This window comes from Anopheles stephensi, chromosome 3, assembly GCF_013141755.1.
Source record: "Anopheles stephensi strain Indian chromosome 3, UCI_ANSTEP_V1.0, whole genome shotgun sequence".
NCBI classification, from domain to species: Eukaryota; Metazoa; Arthropoda; class Insecta; order Diptera; family Culicidae; genus Anopheles; species Anopheles stephensi.
The window spans coordinates 10,847,796-10,866,958 of record NC_050203.1 but is presented as its reverse complement, the minus strand read 5'-3'; the positions used below and the strand labels follow the sequence as shown (position 1 = coordinate 10,866,958).

The 19,163-nt window shown below is 47.7% G+C and overlaps 3 protein-coding genes across 3 annotated transcripts; 1 reads left to right on the top strand and 2 right to left on the bottom strand.

Moving 5' to 3' along the window:
- Nucleotides 1-204: 204 nt before the first annotated feature.
- Nucleotides 205-5,596, top strand: LOC118513167. The gene is made up of 3 exons (XM_036058615.1): nucleotides 205-952; nucleotides 4,020-4,344; nucleotides 4,411-5,596. The coding sequence occupies exons 1-3, from the start codon at nucleotides 910-912 to the stop codon at nucleotides 5,381-5,383; spliced, it is 1,341 nt and encodes a 446-aa protein (XP_035914508.1). The 5' UTR covers nucleotides 205-909; the 3' UTR covers nucleotides 5,384-5,596.
- LOC118513169 lies at nucleotides 5,597-12,956 on the bottom strand. The gene is made up of 10 exons (XM_036058616.1): nucleotides 12,230-12,956; nucleotides 12,000-12,127; nucleotides 11,741-11,877; nucleotides 10,335-10,926; nucleotides 10,103-10,256; nucleotides 7,442-7,951; nucleotides 7,234-7,361; nucleotides 7,008-7,144; nucleotides 6,157-6,757; nucleotides 5,597-6,082 (listed from the first exon to the last, which is right to left on the bottom strand). Exons 1-10 carry the CDS (start codon nucleotides 12,845-12,847, stop codon nucleotides 5,791-5,793), a joined length of 3,297 nt encoding a protein of 1,098 aa, XP_035914509.1. The 5' UTR covers nucleotides 12,848-12,956; the 3' UTR covers nucleotides 5,597-5,790.
- A 495-nt stretch (nucleotides 12,957-13,451) lies between these two features.
- Nucleotides 13,452-15,584, bottom strand: LOC118513166 (esterase B1-like). The gene is made up of 4 exons (XM_036058614.1): nucleotides 15,350-15,584; nucleotides 14,797-15,278; nucleotides 14,602-14,738; nucleotides 13,452-14,539 (listed from the first exon to the last, which is right to left on the bottom strand). The coding sequence occupies exons 1-4, from the start codon at nucleotides 15,578-15,580 to the stop codon at nucleotides 13,647-13,649; spliced, it is 1,743 nt and encodes a 580-aa protein (XP_035914507.1). The 5' UTR covers nucleotides 15,581-15,584; the 3' UTR covers nucleotides 13,452-13,646.
- Between the last annotated feature and the right edge of the window lie 3,579 nt (nucleotides 15,585-19,163).

Sequence of the window (19,163 nt, the reverse complement as noted above, 5' to 3'; positions counted from 1 at the left end):
GTCACTGCGAGATGTTTAATATCGCATCTCACCATCTTGCCGTGAATGCAGCTTACAAAACTGCAACAAACAGCAAGTTCGCTGATTTTGTGCACTGGCAGCGCCGCTTTGTTTGTGGCGTACACTTTACCGTCAATCTAAAGTCGGTTGAGCAAATGCGAATTGACGTTCGTTTGGTCGGTAAACAGTGTGGCGCAATATTCAATAACAGTCCTTCTCCCACGGGAGAGATCCAACAAGGGCTCCAGAGTCACAGCGACAACACAGACAACACAGCGAGTGCATCAAGGCGAGCTGCATTTCCGGATCGACTTAGATTGGGAAGAGAACGCTGGACGTACTTGAGAAAGGACCATGGGAAAATTGTAAGCCGATCCTCTGATCGGCTAACTTTGCAACAACCCCTTTCGCTCTCTTTGTCCCTTTCCGTACGCTCTCTCGCTCTGTATCTCTCCCTGTCACCCATTTCAATGGTATGGTGATATGGTTTGGATGATGCGAATCCCGCCTGTGTTGTGTGTTTGCTCACACAAGCGCACGTTCGTTCGGGCGCGCGTTCGTTCTAGGTCGGGTTCTCGACGCGCCTTCCGGCACCAGAAGCTTTAAACGAGTCCGGTCCTCCGACTGTAGCAGACTGTAGTTGCTTGCGTGTGTGCCCCGTTGCAGCTGTTCTGTAAAACAGTCAAAGCCGTGCGGTTTTTTATGATTTAAAAAAACTTCAAAACATCGGTGCGTGTGTGTTAGTGCCCCAAGATTCTGTTGCAAACGGTTGTGAAATTTGGAACATTCTTGGTCGGCGTTCTTTTTTTGTTGTTGCTGCGGTGACTATTACCAAACCTACTTGACAGCGGTAGCCTTCGTAAACAAAGAGCAATCGGCAGGAAGGAAAAGGGAACCAACTTCGGAACGATGACGGTTCCACCGGTGCTGGAGCTTACGGACGAGGAGAAAGGTAAGCGTGCTTCCGACTGTGAAGGTGAAAATCTGTGTTCTGCAGCAGGAAAAGCGGGTGCAAAGTGATAGCGAAAGGTTTGTTTTCGTTTTCACGCGAAATGGGGGAGGGGCAAACAAAGCCAGCCGGCCCCGACCTGCTGCTGTCAAAAGTGCTCGAAATTTTCCACCCCGTTCGGGATTTTCCCAACTGCGAGGTTCTGGATTCTGCGCAGAATGAAAAGTGTCACATTCAAAACCGTGCGACCGTTTTTCCGTTGTAACGACTGGTTTTTTCACAACGATGTGTGAAATGTAGCTAACAATTAGCGTCCGGAACTCGGGTGTGTCGGTAGGAAAAGTGATCATTTCCTCCCGCATGACACACGCCTACATGCGTTGGAAAATCCAACCGTCCCGCGAGCGCTCAATTGACTGGTGTCTTACTTCGAGCGCTCATGCTAATCGACACTGATCATCCGCTAAATAGTGAAGATCGTGTTCTTTGTTCAGCCGGTGCTAAGCTGATGTTCTGGGATGCTAGAATGGAGCAAAAAAAAAGCAGCGGGCTACAAACAATAATCACATTTAAATGAGCCTGTAAGCGATCCGTAACGGTGGCCGCTACGGTTCGGTAAGCTTAATGCATATTTAATTGAGACGTTTCGTTTGAATTGTTTTTTTTTTGGTGGGTAGCGCTACTGAGGTGAATGAAAGCTCTGCCACTGCATGTAGTCGGTAGTAAATATTTGTTCTAGTTCGAGCGCCAACGACCACGCAAATTGGCGTACGTAAAAGTTGGCATGAATTAGAAACTTCATCCATAGCCAAGTCTCTAGCTGCAAGTCTCTAGCTCTCCCAACAAATTCGTGTTTGGGCCATCCGAAGCACAGATAGTTTAATCAGTTGCTCACAAAAAAAAACGAAACCTTCTCCCTATCTTGATAGTATAGGATGATAAGATTGTGTACGCAGAGTAGGAACGGTAACGTTTCCGACTCGCGTGTAACGACGCGTCACCCATCGTTTCCAAGCTTCCCTGTGTATCGTCGTCTTGGCTCGGGAGGCAAACAACTCACAACACGGAGACGGATGATCGATTTGAGCTAAGCAGCAGCAACAGTAATGAGCCATTACTTATCCACAAACAGCACACCGTCTTATGTAAGCTGATCGCCTGGGCTCCTCCATTGTACTCGTAAGGGGTTTAGCGGCCCCGGAGCTCATGCACAATATAAATGATCGGGCTATTTTGTATCGGCTGAAGTCGAACCCGAATCGCGGTTTGTGCACAGCAGGCAGCAGTTATTGTTTTGGATGATTTTGAGGGATGAGAATAGAAGTTGGCGATTTTTTGCTATCCGTTCCTTCATTCCCACCTTTCACGCTTCTCTGTCAACTTGACCGTTGAAGGAATGTTTGAAGATCGGCTCGAGAATTTTGGGCCCAAGAATAGCACAACAGTTTTTGAAAGCGAGCATGACGAAGGGACTTTTTGCGAGTATCGGATTCCGTGTGATGAGCGTTTGCGTACGTAAAGATACTTTGAAGATGATGCTGGTGAAATCTCAAACGGTTTGCGGTGTGAAACATAAGGGTTGAAATTGATTGTTCGGTGGCATGAGAATGCGAATATCAGTTCGATCGAGCCCGTGTGGTACAGGGTGATTCGTGCTCGGGGGGGAGAGGGGGAAACGTGATTCAAGTTGGAAAATGTTAGCGAGTGATTAGAGATAGAATTTGTTAATCACATTGAAGCGGACGAAACAGGTTGTAGTAACTTCCTTATGTATCAGGCATAAGGCCAGCCCGTACTGTATCGTCATTGATCACTTTATAATCAATAAAAGGAATCGTTCTTTTCTGGTTCCTTCTAGTGAATGGATCCAGTTAAAAAGCCTTGTAAAGTTAGGTGACGAATGTTTGTTTCTCATTTTATTCTTAGTCGCGATCTTAGGATACGATCAACGCGAGGCTATAAGGTGGATTGGAAAATTTCGCACAAGTTTTAAAGTCCTTTTTGATGATGTCACCAGCACGATAACTTAATTGGGCAAAAGGTTATGGTCAGCCATACTTGGCTTCCTGGATTTGATTATAGCCTTAGCTGGGTAGCTGCCTATGGAGAAATATTCCGATAAGGATTTGATACCCGTTGTTGCTGCTGGGTGTATTCGGAATTGGACAATCAGCTGGTGTTTTATGGGTCAGATGTTAGAACAATGCTGGTGAGTTTATTGAACCGAAAACAGTTTTACCTTGGCAATGAGTTTTTAATTAATACTGATGATTGGAGAGCCTGCCTCGATGCGAAGAAGATCGTATGGACGGGCGAAGGTTAAAAGTTGGGAAGTAACATGTCATCATTGAGGGGTCAAAATCGTTGCTTCAGACTGTTTTCATGAGAAAAATCTGTACAATTTTTAAGTTAAAAAATATTAAATTGTAGATAGTTGTTGGGGCGGTCCGGTGGCCGAGGCGCCGGTCTTCACACGGCTGGGCCGGGGTTCAAATCCCATCCAGACCGCCTCCCAGTACGTAAGGCTGACTACTTTACTACGGGTAAAATTAAGTCAAAGATAGCCAGAAATGGCAGGCCGAGACCTCTCGAGGTTGTAGTGCCAGGGAAGAAGAAGAAGAAGATAGTTGTTGTAAAATATTTTGAAAATATCCGTTAGCGGTCATTACCTTGGCCAAGGGTCTTGTCGCTAAAAGGCCTTTTCCTGTGAAGATGCCCTGACGTCTAGCAGTTTCTACGTCCACCGAAGACGCCCAAATACTGCTATGAGTCCGGCTCACGGAGGAAACTAACACCCTCTATCACTTAAATGCCACCCCTAGTCCCTCAAACCTTGATACGCCTCTTTGAGTGATAAACAACCTCAATATTGTTGTTGTTGATGCTGCCCTTTAACCGTAGTGATTAAGTTAAGTGTCGTTCTGGACTATTTCATCGTAATGATCTTCAACAATAAATCACCGAAAAGTGTTTGAGACCGAGCCGGATATTGCGCTCTTGAAGATCGCCAAGAAGGACAATCTAATATAAACTATCTTTATTCCCACATTGCTCACTTTCCACTTTACAGAGGCAAAGCAGTACTTCATGACACTGTTCGCGGCCTTCGGCAAACCGTGCGACGTTGGCAAGGCGGGCGATCTGGAAGCGTGCCTGCCCACCTGGTTCGATGAGGTGAAGTTCAAGCGGGGCCAAAAGTTCTACAGCGACAATCGGTTCGGCATTCTGCAGGCCAACTTCTGCAGCCTGCTCGTACTGTTGGCCGATCCGAAAGGGCTACGCATCCTGGAGCACACGGGCAAGTCGAGCACGACCGAAACGGCCCGCAAGCGATACGTGTCCACCTTTGTGCATATGAGCGATTGGTACGAGTGTGATCTGGTACCGGGATCGAGGTAACTCAGGCTGGTTGGATTCCAATCTGAATGCAGCTTTCCTCATAATTTGATGCTCTATTGTAGATCATGGAAATCGCTGTCGCAAGTACGCCGCATGCATCTGAGCGCCTCGAACAGCGCCCAGAAGCGTAACCTAGGCTTCATCAGTCAACCGGAGATGGCACTCACCACATTCGGCTTCATGGGCTTCCCGCTGGTCCGACCGCATCTGCTCGGCATACGCTACGATAATCGGGCGGATCGCGAAGCCTTCGTCCACTTCTGGGCGGTGATTGGGTTTATGCTTGGCGTGGAGGATGCCCACAATATGTGCCTGTTCCGGCTGGAGGTGGTCGAGATGATCTGTCACGTTGTGATACGCTACGTGTTCATACCGGCACTGCAGCTCGAAACGCCGCTACTGCGCCACATGATGGGTGCGATCGTGGATGCGTTTATGCCGTACATGCCGTTTCTCTCGTACGAAAGCGTCATGTTCCTGACCCGTCGGCTGATCGGTGTGCCCGGCTATCAGTACGCGCTGGACGCGAGCAAAGAATTCGTCTGCCGCCCGCTGCTAACGAAGCAAGAGCTGGACGCGACGGTGGAGTACATATCGCCCCGCGATGGCTACCGCCAGGTGGAGGCAATGTACCGTGCCATATTCACCGACAAACTGCACATCTACACCGTGAAGGACCTAACGGAGGAGATTAATCAAAACTATCTGGAGACGACAACGGACGGACCGATCGGTACGTACACCAAGCTACCGGGCGAAGAAGATCCGCAGCAGAAACCTGCCGCACAGCAGTTGCGCGAGCTGTTGGGCCTGAAGCACAACCAGGAGCTGGTGATAACGACGGTGGAGGATGAGCACGAATGGAGCACGTACCGGAACGATAGCAAGCTAAAGCTACTGCCCGCGCGCGATCAAACCAACGTACGGCTGACGGTGCAGTGTCTTAATCTTTGCTACTCCACGATCGGTCGGTTCACGAACGAGATGGCCCTCTCGTTCATTCTGTACCGATTGAAGCGGCTGCACGGGAAGTAGTGCAGTGTGGAGCGCGTAACGAGCAGTACAAACCACACCAACAACGAACACAGGATCATCGAAAAGCAATTTTAGTGTAGAGCATAGTATTCACACAGTGATAGAGATTAAAGTATTTTACGCCATGGGTTCTACGGGCAGCGTACAGGGAAGAAAACACGGTTACCCCCAAAAGCAATAAAATGACATATTTTCACGCACGAGCTGCAAGGATTTGTGATAGGCAAGAGGGTTTTATTTTAAACACAAGGCACCTGGCGTGTATAAAAAGCTTTGCTTACTTAACAAGCTACTCGAATGTCATGTACTAAGCTACCGTTCTCCAATACCGCCCAAAACCACTTACCACTAAACCGTACCCGTTTATCGGTTATCACATTTCGGTTCTTACCACCCGCCCACACAGGTCACAGATATCCCTTTCGATGTGTTTCGATCAGTTCGCGCCAAAAGTTGGCACGCTCCCGGGTGGGATCCGTCACCATCGCCGGTTTCACACCAATCTCGAGACAGTCGAGCCGAAAGTCGACCGACCCATCACGAGGAACCTTCCTTACCGGGCTCCACTGGACATCGACAACATCCCGCGAATCAACCGACGGATCACCGTGCTTGGCGAAACTGGTCCAGAGAGCGACAAAGTTATCCCGCACACGACATTCGTCACTCGACTGTGAAATGTTGGGCAACAGCTTTGGGCTGCAATAAAAAGAAATTGGACGTAAGCAAGAAGAGTCGCACTCGGACAACAACCACACCCGATCGCTACTCACTTGAACATGTACAGCAAATCATCACCGTGGCACGCACCGGTCACGTTCGCGCTGAGAAACAGCCGCTTCAGCAAACTAAACCGCCCGTCGAACGTGAACCGGTAATGGTAGTGGCGCAGGTGCGGCTGATGCTTCGCCAACCATTCGGCATTGACCGCCGAATCCTTCATGAAGATCACATCCGTCAGCAGGTGCTTCAGCTGATCGGTAGGCCACGCGGACGGTGGCTCATCGGAGAAGTAAAATTTGCGTATCTTATCGGTCACCGCGGCCCGTTCCGGGGAGGGAAGATGCCGGAACAGCTTAGCTGCCATCCGTGCCGGTATGTGACGTATGTCTTCGGCACGCGTCTTGCGCCGTATAATGTACAGCCCGAGGATGCCTTCCGAATCGTTGCAACCTTCGAGCAGAGGCATTCGCAGTGTGTCGTACGACTTTAGCAGCTCTTCGGGTGGCTGGGTGATGATCGAGGTTTCGGTAAGCGTTTGCTCGATCACCGGGAGAAAGATGAAAACAAGGTCGGCCTGCTTTTCGGCGTACTGGCCGAGCGCTTTCTGCTGGTGGGCGGCCAATTTTTTTGCTGGCACTTGCTGCAGGGTTTCTGAAGATTTTGAGAAATGTGAATATTGGGACAGCGATTGAGGTTTTAAGCTAGAGATTCGTACAGCAAAAAAAAGGAGCTATTATGACACAGTCAACAACCTAATCATCGTACCAAACCTATCAGTCCACATTTTTTTGTGTGTGGTAGATTTGACCTTTTTTTTTAAGCTCATTTGCATCAAGTGCCAATATGGCGATCCCACTGCCGTTAAAATGTTCGCAACAACAAACAGAAGCCATAAACCTACCGAGCGCACCCTGTTGGCTCGTTCCACTGTACCCGAAATGACGCGCCAGATTGAAGGCCATCTCGAGCGGGTTGGCCTGCATGAACGAGCTCGAGCAGACGACACCGCTCTGGCAGATAACGCGATGGAATAGTTTCCTGCAAAGGCGTGAAAGGTTGGAAAGCGTTGGAAAGCAGCGCGGCGATATTGCGATCGAGAAAAATTCGGTTCCGGCCGACCGGGTTACCTGGAGTTGGGCGAGAGCATGTGCAGATAGGCCGAGAAGCTGCCAGCACTTTCACCGAACAGCGTCACGTTGTGCGGATCGCCTCCGAAGTTGGCAATATTTTCATTAATCCACCGGAGCGCCAGTAGCTGGGGGGGAAGGGTGAGAAACAAAACCGTGACCGTATAGCGAAGCGGGGTGAGTGAAGAAGCAGCATTGGAGCACCTACTTGATCTTTAAGCCCCGCATTTCCCTCGACACCGGCTTCGGGCAGATAGAGAAATCCAAAGGGACCAAGCCGATAGTTCACGGTCACTACCAGTACGCCACGCTGCAAGAAGTATTCCGGATTGTAGAAGAGGCTACTGCCACTGCCACATGCGAAACCTCCACCGTGGAGGAACACCATCACCGGGAGTCTTTTCGTATCGTGAGGTTTCTCGGTTTTATTCTCCCCATCGGTCGGAAGTTGCGGGCTGTAGACGTTCAGGTAGAGTCCTCGTTCCGAACCAAACACAAAGCCGGAGAAGAAATCGAGCTGTATGAAGTCGCTCCGCTCGGCGTAACATTTCAGAACCGGTCGGCGGAACCGTTCCAGGGGGATCGGAGCTTTAAAGCGCAGTTTCCCAACCGGTGGTTCCGCGTACGGCACTCCCTTGAAGTAGTAGTAGCGGGCGCCATTCGGGAGGCGAGCCTGAACGCCCAGCAATTGACCCTGCCGTACGGTGACGCGCGGACAGTCGCGTGGCGGTAGGAGACGCACGTGGAGATGGTGCGCGACGAAGGCGATGACACCGCGCCCAAGCCGTGCGACCGCTAGCACAAACTGCCACAAATTAGCCCAATCCACCATCGTACCAACACACTCTTACCGAGGGGGACGCACGCACGCACGAACGCACTCCGATCGTACGCGGCGTACGACCGATCAGCTGGCAGTTTACTAACAAACTGTCCGGACAAACAAACCACACTGACCGACTGACTGACTGGTTGACTGGTTGACTGGCTGGCTGGTTGGGGTTGTTCAGCCAAGGGTGGAAACCTGTGTGCAAGGGTGTTGATTTGTTTATGTATTGTTTGGTCTCGCGAATGGTGGCGCTCCGCTCGAGAATGCGTTCGAGGGCAGGGGTGCTCAACTGGAAGAGAATAGCGATGAATTGTTTCTTTGGCTAAAGTCTGAATAGAGCCCCCCCCAACTCAAGGGCACTCACCTTTCGCTGCTAAGATAAATAAAATGGGCTAAAGTCTGCATAGATGCCCCCCCCCACTCACGGCATTTACTTTTTGCTACTGAGTTACCTTAAATTTAGGTAAAAGTTAAGCAAAAGTGTTAAAAATTGTAGTAATAATAATTTATAATAACTATAAATAATAAATAAATAAATAATTAAAGTAAAAAGTCTGAAAAAGATTCACTTTTGCGTAATCTATTCAGACTTTAGCAACACCACCCCTCCCCCCCACTCAAGGACACTCCCTTTTTGCTGCTAAGTTAAATAAAATATAGGTAAAAGTTAGGTTTAAAAAAATGTTGATATAACAAATTTTAATATTTATAAAAAAATATTAAAAATATAAAATTTGAAAAATATATCGCTTTGGGAAGTCAGTAGCGAAAAGTGGATGCTCGTAAGTCTATATTCAGACTTAAGCCGAAAATAGTCGTCGACTCGCTGTGATAAATTGAGTTCAGATTGGGAAGTAGAGAAAAATTTAGGTTATTTATTATTCAAAATCTATTGATCGTTTTGCTTGCATCATTATTTATTTCTAGAACAAATTTTGGATTTTTGATTCCAAAGAATTATGTTAAAAAAATAGTAATAAAATGAAAATATTATACAAATAATCAATAAAGTTGATTCAACTGTTCTCATCGAATTGTTGAAAAATGTTTAATTTCCCTGCATGTTTACCTCAAAACTGTTTATTAAATGATTGTACTTAATCCAGTTAATTAATTCATTTCTTTATTTAGTTTTTTATTGATTTAAATTAAACTCTCACACTTCGTTTATGATTGCTCCCCACAGCTTGCAAGCCCCTGCCGAAAACGTGATTGCTCGCTCGGGTGGGGAGAAGAGAAAATGACGCCGGAACGCATACAAATGCAGTCCCGTTGGACGCCACCGTGGCGTCACCGTTAGAGCCACTCAACAACCTGATTCCATCGACACGGTGTGTTGTGCAAGTTTTTGTGAATGCTTTGGCGCTTTAAACTACATTAAAAAAACTGTTATTATAAAGAAGGAACTAAGCTGTGACTTTAATTTGTCCCCTCGGGTTTTAATAGCCGCCATCTTCAAGAATATTCTTAGCTAATGTAATGCTAATTGAACCAATTAAAAAAAGATATATATAAAATGCGCTTTATCTCATACAACTACAAACTACATTTTGCGTGCCTTCGTTTACCCTCCGCAAGCAAACATAATGCGCTTATCCCCTGGCTTATCGATGCACCGGGCTTCTAAGTCCCACCGATAATTAATTTCCTGCCGAACAGTTGGACAAATATTTGACCCATGTCTCAACAGGGAAGAGCAAAAAAAAAAGGAAGCTCCAAACAGGGAACAACACAGAGCTGTTATATCATTTCACACCGTCCATTTATTTGGCGAGACGATTCACGCCCATTAGCGCCTGCCTGTTAACATCGCTACGCCACGCGGTACGCACGATAATGGCGATTATTTCTTTTCCCGGGAGCTGTCACATTTGAATCTGACAGCTACTATGGCTACTACGATTACAGATAGTTGGTGCGATACTGTTTGAGCAGTCCACGCCACAGCTGTATCCGGTCGGCGCACGGGTTGCGCACCATCCGTGGCGTGGTGTTGATCTCCAGACAGTCCAGCTCGAAGTCGTCCGAATCGAGCGCAATCTTTGGAACTGGTTCCCACCGTACCGGGATTAGATTTGAGGGCACGGCCCTGGTTGGGTCACCGTGCTTTGCGAAACTGGTCCACAGCGCGATGAAGATGTCACGCACGCGGCACTCCTCGCTATTGGGTGGAAGCTTCGGCAGGAAGCAGGGACTACGGAGAGATTTACAAGAACAAGTTTCTTCATTATTCGACCGATCAGCAGAGGTTTGGTGTGTCCGGGCAACTTACTTGAACATATACAACGTATCATCACCATGGCAGGCGCCCTTCACGTGGGACAGTAGGAACAGGCGCTTCAGCAAACTATACCGTCCATCGTACGTGAAGCGATAGTGAAAGTGTTTCACGTTCGGTTGATACTTTGCCAACCACTCGGCACCGGTGACTGAGTTTGTGATGAACGTATTATCCGACAGCAGCTCGCACATCTTATCGATCGTCTGCTCATTTACCGGCCGCTCGCCGAAGTAAAACTGTTTGATCTGACGCCCCACAACGCTGCGATCGAGATCGGGCCGTACTCCCAACAGCACCGGCACCAACCGTTCCGGTGTCGCGCCGAATGATTTCCACTTTTTGCCCAGCGTCCGCAGTGCTAAGATGCCTTCCCCATCGTTGCAGCCCTCCAGCAGTGGCATTCGTAGCGTATCGTACGACTTCAGGATATCCCGCGGATGCTGCGTTAGGATGCTGTCATCGGTCTGCTTCTGCTCAATCACCGGCCGAAAGATGAAGATAAGGGCCAGCTTCTTTTCACCCTCACTGATCGCTTCGTTTTGATGTTTGGCTAGTTCCTGAGCCGGTACCTTTTGGAGCGTTTCTGGGGGGGGGGGGGGACAAGGACGGTAGATGATTAATTGCTTCCAGCGCACGAGTGACACGCGCCGGTGAGTTATGGGTGCGTTGGAGATCAGAGTTCCTCAACGATCTTCAAACGATCATTTATCAAGCTAACACAATAGCGAATGGGGAGAAGACTGAATGTGGACTCCCCAAAGCGGAGTGCACTGAGTGTGGAATTCGTTAACACAATGAAGATTGTGTTAACTGTCTTGTAAGCAGCGTTACAATTGCGCTTAAATGGAATAAGATCGTTCGTATGATCGAGTACTTTAACTTCAAGGAACTCCAAGAAAAAATCTTCCAGCTCTTGTAGGTTAATTATGTCATTCAAATGATGCCAAACGAGCGAGGACCCCATATGATCTTAAAAAGACGTCTACAAATTGGTATCCTTAATAAGCAGCTGGTCGAGATTTAAATGTCACTACTTTGGGTTCTCCGGCTACTATGGGATTATCATAATTTCTTTTTATATTATTATAAAGATGATCGTGAAGATCTTTGGATGACTCAACGAAGAAAATGTGTGGAAAAGGTAATCTCTCAGAACGATAGCAATCATGAATCACAATCAGAGAAGGCGCTGACGTTGTTTACTTTAAGATCTCTCAAGATCTCGAGATCTTGTCAAGCACTTTGATAACCTTTTTGATAACGATAATCCTCGGACTCGCTTAGTCATCAGCTCGACCAGAGACAACATGTTACTGATAATTACATCATACCTGATGGGTATAATGTCTCCAAAGACTCCCCCCCCCCCTTGATCATCACACGTTCCCCATACTCACCAAGAACACCCTGATCATCGTCTCCAGTATAGCCGAAAAAGCGTGCCAGCTTCCGTGCCTTTTCTTCCGGGTCCACCTGGAAGAACGAGTCCGTAATGGCCACACCGCTCTGACATATCACTCGATGCACGTACTTCCTGTTCCCAAAATAAACACGTACAAGCATCAAAGGTCAAGCGCGCTGTTGCGATAATGGCCATATTTGCAGCCCCATGGCAAATTACGCTGAGTCATCGTGACGATTAGCGAACAGGCTTACCTCGAGTTTGGCGATAGGTAGTGCAAATATGCCGACATGCTACCGGCACTTTCCCCAAACAATGTAACATTGTTCGGATTGCCACCGAACTGCGCAATGTTGTCCTGCACCCATTGGAGCGCAAGCAACTAGCGATGGGAACGCAGCACAGAAAAAAAAACATAAACAATGTCCGGGAGTCCGGTTATTAATCGTTGACACTTTCCACTTTCGCACTTGCTGATGATTACCTGATCTTTGAGCCCGGCATTGCCCGGGATGCCGGCGGAAGGAAGGTAGAGGAACCCGAGCGGCCCGAGCCGATAGTTCATCGTGACAACGACCACATCCTGCTGCACGAAGTATTCCGGATTGTAGAAGAAGGTGCTACCGCTGCCACTCATGAACCCACCGCCATGGATGTACACCATTACCGGCAGCCGAGGAACTCCCTTCGTTGTGTCGGCCTCCCCCGGGAGTCGGGGCGTAAAGACGTTCAGGTACAGGCATGACTCGGAACCACTGCACCGCTTGGAGAAGAAATCTTTCTGCACTGCGTTGGCCCGTTCGGCGTAACAGTCGACGGTTGGTTTGCGGAACCGGGTCAGCGGGACCGGTGGCTTGAAGCGTAGATTCCCGACCGGCGGTTCAGCGTAAGGGATGCCCTTGAAATAGTGAAACTGTCCACCGTTCGGCAAGGTCGCGGTAACGCCCCGTACCTTACCCTGCTTCACACTAACGACCGGCCGTACCGGAGGTGGCCAGAACCGGATCCATCGGTGCTGCACCACAAACAGCACTAGACCATACGCAAAGTGCAACAGTGCGCTGACGAAATCGCGAAGAGTACGTACCCTGGACAGCACCATACTTGCTGCTACCTCACTTTTAAAGCCCTAAATAGTGAATCCGGGCGCCGATCGGGGCTGATCAGCTCCGTGCGCGCGGCGAAGTAGAACTAATCGCGAAAAAGCCGCGTCTTTGCGCGCGAACGTATAATGAAGAGTCGTAGCAGGCACTCCCGGAGAGAGGGTCACACACACACACACGTATGCATGCCACCGTATCTTATCGGCGGGAGCATTGCTAGTGCTTCATTGAGAAGACCCTGCCACGAACCAGTCGACTCCAGCGAGATACGGTGGAATCGGGAGCGACTGATTTCACCAAGTCGAGCGATTAGCAGCTATCTTGAGCCGCACCGCGCTCAGTTGTTTTTGTTGAAACCGACCGACCGGTTACTGTCGGCAAGTTACTATGACGCCGTTTTGTGGTGGGAGCGCCCGATTGGGTTCAGAGTACACCGGAGTCCCGAGCCGGATGGGACGGAGAGGATGAATCAAAATTAAATGCTTTGTCAGCTTCGGACCGTTGGAGTTATATGATGCATTTGGTGGATAAAAATAGACCAGATGCAGCTCCACACCAGGGCATGGGACAGGGGTAGGTTGAGTAAGTCTAGGTAGGCGAGGATTACTAGCTCGTAGTTGCGAATCGCTTGGGATTATTTTATTAGCGTGTCATGGACCGGTATCTTGGCAACACAGGTTGCTAAGACGAAATCCGTAATCAATACTTATTCGAGGTCAATCAATCTACTCAGCAGTATATTGAAGAGGCACTCAGCAGGCGAAGATACTTCCTTAGAGATCAAGTAATACCCACATCTCACTCTGGTAACATTCTCGAACCATATCCGTACGTCCGGAACAGATCTCTCCAAAACTTGGTCCGTTTTAGGAAAGGATTCGGCACCATCTTCAAGCTCGCATCAATCTGCAGACACCGCAACCTGAAGTAATCCTTCCCAGCGCATGGTTCTACGGGATCCCATCTCGTGAGGTCCTTCGAACGATCTCCACCGTCCGGTGTTGGATCTCCTTCGTAAGCAAAATTACTCCACATCCTTACGAACGCTTGCCGTACGATCGTTTCATCCGAATGTTCCGACAGTGTTGCATTAAGCGCTGACCGGAACATGTAAAACACATCATCCCCGTGACAGACACCCGGAACGTGCGCCATATTAAGCAAGTGCTTAATATTCCCCAACCGTCCATCGTGTGTAAAGTAGTAACAATAGTGCTTCACCTTCGGCTGATACTTGGCCACCAGCTCGGCGGCAGTCACAGTGGCTGTGATGTACTCATTGTCTGACAGAACATCCATCAGCTCTGGCAGTGTGTCACTGCTTATGGGACGTGTTTGGAAGTAGAATTGTTTGACCTTTTTGGCCAACTCTTTCCCATTGACACCTGGGGGGAGTTGTAGCATGGGAGGCAGTAACCGTTCCGGGTGGATGTTGTATTCGTTGAGATGTTTCTGTGCCTTGGCCAGTGCGACCATACCTTCACCACTGTTACACCCGGTAATGATGGGAATGGGAGGATCGAGGTCGGTTTGCAGAGCGTCCAGCGGATGCTGAACAACGATGGCATCGGTGTGCTCGTTTTCAACGACGGGACGGAATGGGAACTGAAGTTCTTGGTGTCGTTCACTGTCCGCTAACGTTTCCAATTGGTGTTTGAATAGCTCCTTTGCTGGAGCTTTCTGGAGGACATCTGGAGAAGATCAAGATCGGATATTAAAGATGGAGATTTCTTCGAGGTGATGATCGTCTTACCCAGTGCCTCCCTATCGGAGGATCCTTGGTAGCCGATACACTTTGCTAGCTTACGTGCCTTCGCACTTGGATCGACTTGCAGGGCAAAGTCGGAACAAGCGACTCCACTCTGACAGATCACTCGATGGAAATATTTTCTACAAAACAAATTCTACGTTAACTCTCTTCTTTTAATAAACTCTCCTCAATTCTTACCTCGAGACAGGTGATAGATAGTGCAGATAGGCCGCCTTAGCACCAGCACTCTCGCCAAACAGCGTCACCTTGGTCGGATCACCTCCGAAAGCGGCAATGTTTTGCTGGATCCACTGCAGCACCAGTAACTGATCCTTCAGGCCAGCATTCCCCTCAATACCGGCCTCGGGGAAGCTAAGGAATCCAAGCGGTCCAAGCCGATAGTTGAACGTGACGATCACCACACGCTGCTCCACGAAGTAGATCGGATCGTACAGAAACGAGTCACCACTACCGCTCAGGAATCCTCCCCCATGGATGTACACCATCACGGGAAGGCCGGCAGAGCTATCGTCCGGTAGTTGCGGAGTGTAAACGTTAAGAAACAACCCATCTTCCGATCCAACCAGCAGGGCAAGAATCTGATCGTACTGCAAACACTTGCTACCTTCGACGAAACACTCCAGCACAGGCTTTTGAAACGATTCCAGCGGTACCGGGGGCTGTGAAAGGGGAAATGGCTTTTGTCACATTCGCTTAACATTGCTGTCAACGCAAGCCGACGATCGCTCACCCGAAAGCGTAGATCACCGACTGGAGGCACGGCATAGGGAATGCCCTTGAAGCGGTGGTACTGTGCACCACCGTCCGTCACACCCGTAACACCGCGTACCTTGCCCGGTCCGATCGTAACGGTGACGCAGGTGTTTGGCGAAGGTGGTCGCAGCTTTAGCCAAACACGGCGCACCGTAACTTTCAGCAGTCCGACGAGCAGCCGCAGAACAGCCGCTAGGAAGGGTTGCATTTTGGTGACTGACGGTGTACTGGACGATCGCAATGGAAGAGACACTACCCTGTTCCACCTCTCCTGCTTTTGGACGTAGGTCAACCGTAGGGGTGGGCTTGTGTTGGTGCTTGAAAATTGGCTGTGTAAGTAACGTCAAGCGAAAGTGTGCGGCGTTTTTTTTGCCTACTGAATGAAGCAGTGAATGATGCGGCACACCCGTTGATCGGAAGCCGAACCATAAACGAGTCGTAAGTGATCATGAAGTTTCATTGTTTATTTTTATCATCACTTTCCACGTTGCAGTACAGGGTGCAGCACAATAAATGTTGTCTGGGGTTGTGTGTTGTGTGTGTGTGTGTGTGAGAGAGTTTTCAAAAGTTTATTGATGGGAAAATCGAATAAAGTGGATGAAGGTCTGACTGCGTGCATTTATTTTTCAGGGAGGTTTGTTGGTGGTTGAACGGACTGAGAAGGTTACTGTTACTTACTTGGATAGTTTCATACGATGATCAAAGATAGAAAATATTATTTAAATTCTCATCACGAGACAGAGAAATATTCAACATGAGCTCTTTTTCCTTGGCACTACTACTACAACCTCGAAAGGTTTCCACCTGCCTTTCATAGCTTCCTGCGACTTGATTTTACCCTTAAGCTGGATAGTAAGCCCTGCGTACGGAGAGACGATCTCTGGATGGGATTTGATTCCCGGTCCTGCCGGCTGAAGACTGGCGCTGCTGTCGCCACCTCCGCGAGGCACTCATTGGCGAGGCACTCATTTTGTATATAATAGCTCCTTAAGCTCCCTAAGTAAGTAAGAATGCTTGAGCCTATATCCGTCCAACATTATTAGGATTCCCATCACCGTGTACTCATTTCATGTGCAATGAAGATTTCTGTGAATCCTAGCTGTCAGACAATTCCTCGTGAAGTTCTCAGAGATAGGCAAAAATGGATAATAAACAAACAAATAAAAAGACCATCTTTAGTACAGATTGAGATATATCAAGAACACTGTTAAGATGGTGTGGTTATTAGGATCTTTCAAAATTCTTAATTGACGTTCGTTCACAGCTTCTAACTAAATCAAATATCGCTAGCTGTATCATCCTAGTCTTTAGTATAATAGCTATGGATAGGTTGAAACAGTTGTTGCTTAAGGATTTGAATAGTTTAACAGAATTTATTCAGTTTCTACACAAGTTTCCAATTAATTTTATTTGATTGTTTCTGCTGGATGTCCCAAAAACAAAATCAAATATTATTAACATTAAAGTCTTTCGATCAGGTTCTTCCCAAAAAAATATTAAAAATACTCCAGCTTTTAAAGCAGCTGATTTTCCCTCGAGGGAAAGCAGTTCCCACATCGTTTAACGCCTGATAAAAATATGTACAGCGTACAGTACGAACCCATTATGCATCGAACCCACTTTATTGACACTTATCACGAAATCACGAGCCCTTCTCGTGCCTATCACCCTGTCCCTTCGTAGGTAAATACAGTTCGTCAGTCAACCAACCCGGTACCAGCTCATCTAAACATACAAAACATTCGTCAAACGTTCGTACAGGGAAGGAGGGAGCTATGGAAAGCAACAAAGTGAAAACCTCGTCCGTGGGGTTCACCGATGAAGGGGAAAAGCCGGTCGAGTTTTCCTACCCCACAACGAAGTACCCGCGGATGGTTTACGATCGTACTGTGCTATCTGCAACAGATAATCGCGGTAGATTTTAACAAAACATTTAAACTGCCTATTAGCCGACGTCGAACGGGGTTGAAGTTAAAAGCAAAAAAGGATATCGAGCAAGAGAAGTACGCGTTCGACCCCATACGCTATTCCCCTAAAGGTATCCGTTTACACAGTGGGCCGGTGTGTGGGTTGGCTTTTGGAGGGTTGATTGAAGGGTTTGGTTGGCAACCCTGTTCACCTGGTGTGGTGGTAGTTGTTGTACACTTATTTTGATGAGTTCTCACCGGCCGGGTCTTTTATCGCCTGTAAGTGTGTTAAGCTGTGGCAGGATCGCAACACAACAAACCAGAATCTATCAGCAGTACATCATACCGCGGCCGTTTTATGCTGTGTGTAATATTACCAAACATATCCGATCGAACACCAGCGAACGCACCTCCCGACCAGCAGGCGATTGTTGTTGGTTGTCCCCCGGCAAGCCTCAATTTTCCGCGAAACTGCGACCATAAATTTTGGCCTCACCTCACCAAGTGGCATCGCGCACCTGCTTATTATTGGATCATAAATTGAGCTTATGGCTTCACGTGATAGTGCTCCGCTTAAGCAGCGCATCTTCGCGGAGGAGGGATATCTATGGCAAGAAAAATTGTGCCTCATGTGCGCCTCAGTAAGAAAGTCTGAATAGCGCCCACAAAGACCTGTGTTATCGCTTTGAGGTGCGTTACAGTGCGTTCTGATGACCTCCTGCCATTTCCCCTTTTGCGTGCGGGGAACGTTCCGGAAGTCATGTGACAAGCCTGATCGAAGTGATTCATGTCGTGCAGCCATCGCCGAAGAACCGCCGTCTCTAATCCCGAATGTGACCATAATGTGGAGTGGAAGCCGTTCGATTGTAGAGAAAAATAGTAGTACAACCCCATCTCCACGAGTGAGATATGCACCAGCAAAATGAAGAGGTTGGAAAAGCAACAAAAAATGACAAAGAACGGCACAAAGGCCACTGTCGGGACTTTTGATAAGTGACGCATGAAATTCGTAATTGCTCACTCCTAACGATGGTAACGTTCCCGCTTGTGGGCGACGTTCTGCGCGAATGCTTCTGAACGGTGGCCCGGAAGCAGGACGCCTCGCCTGTGACGTTCCGTGTGCCTTGGTTCTTTCTTTGAGGCAACACAGAAAAAAGAAAAACGATCACTGATGCTGATGCTAATAAAGAAAAGTTTCTTGACTGTTCCATTGTCGTGTTGGTGGGTTGATGTGCACAGGCAGCGTCGAGAGATTGATGGCTGTAGCAATTAGTCTTGCAAATCTTCTTCGAATAGGAGCAGACGAACATCTGGATGTTTTGCAACACACAAAGGATCTTCTTGAGAACCTTTCTCGGTTTTGCAAATAAGTATAAAAAATATCCAGTTTTCTAAGGAATATCCTGCCAAAAATTCATAGCGCCAAAATGTATGCAATTTGTATTACATGCCTGTTACTCAACTCAAATGAATTTTATGTTCTATTTTTCAAATCAAATATGAAAGAAAAGTTATTCATTTTAATAGAAAAAATACAAATCAGACTTCAATTAAATTGCTTAAGACCAAAAAAGAGACACTTTCCATACAGTTGAGCTTTTAATAGTTTGTACTAATTCTGTTCTTAATATATTCATACTCATTTGATTTAGAAAAATAGAGTGTAATTATTATTTTTATTAGAAAAATTGTCCCTTAAAACTGTTTCCTATAACATTTTCTAAGATTTTTGTCGCCCTTTCTCCTTCGATTTGCCTTTTACTAGATTATGATGACTGTTTGTGTACTAAAACCGCAATCGATTTGATGTTTGCCAAGCAAGGACTTATTTGTACAAAACAATGCTTTAAATAATGATCGAAAGACAAGTTAACTATCCTTGAA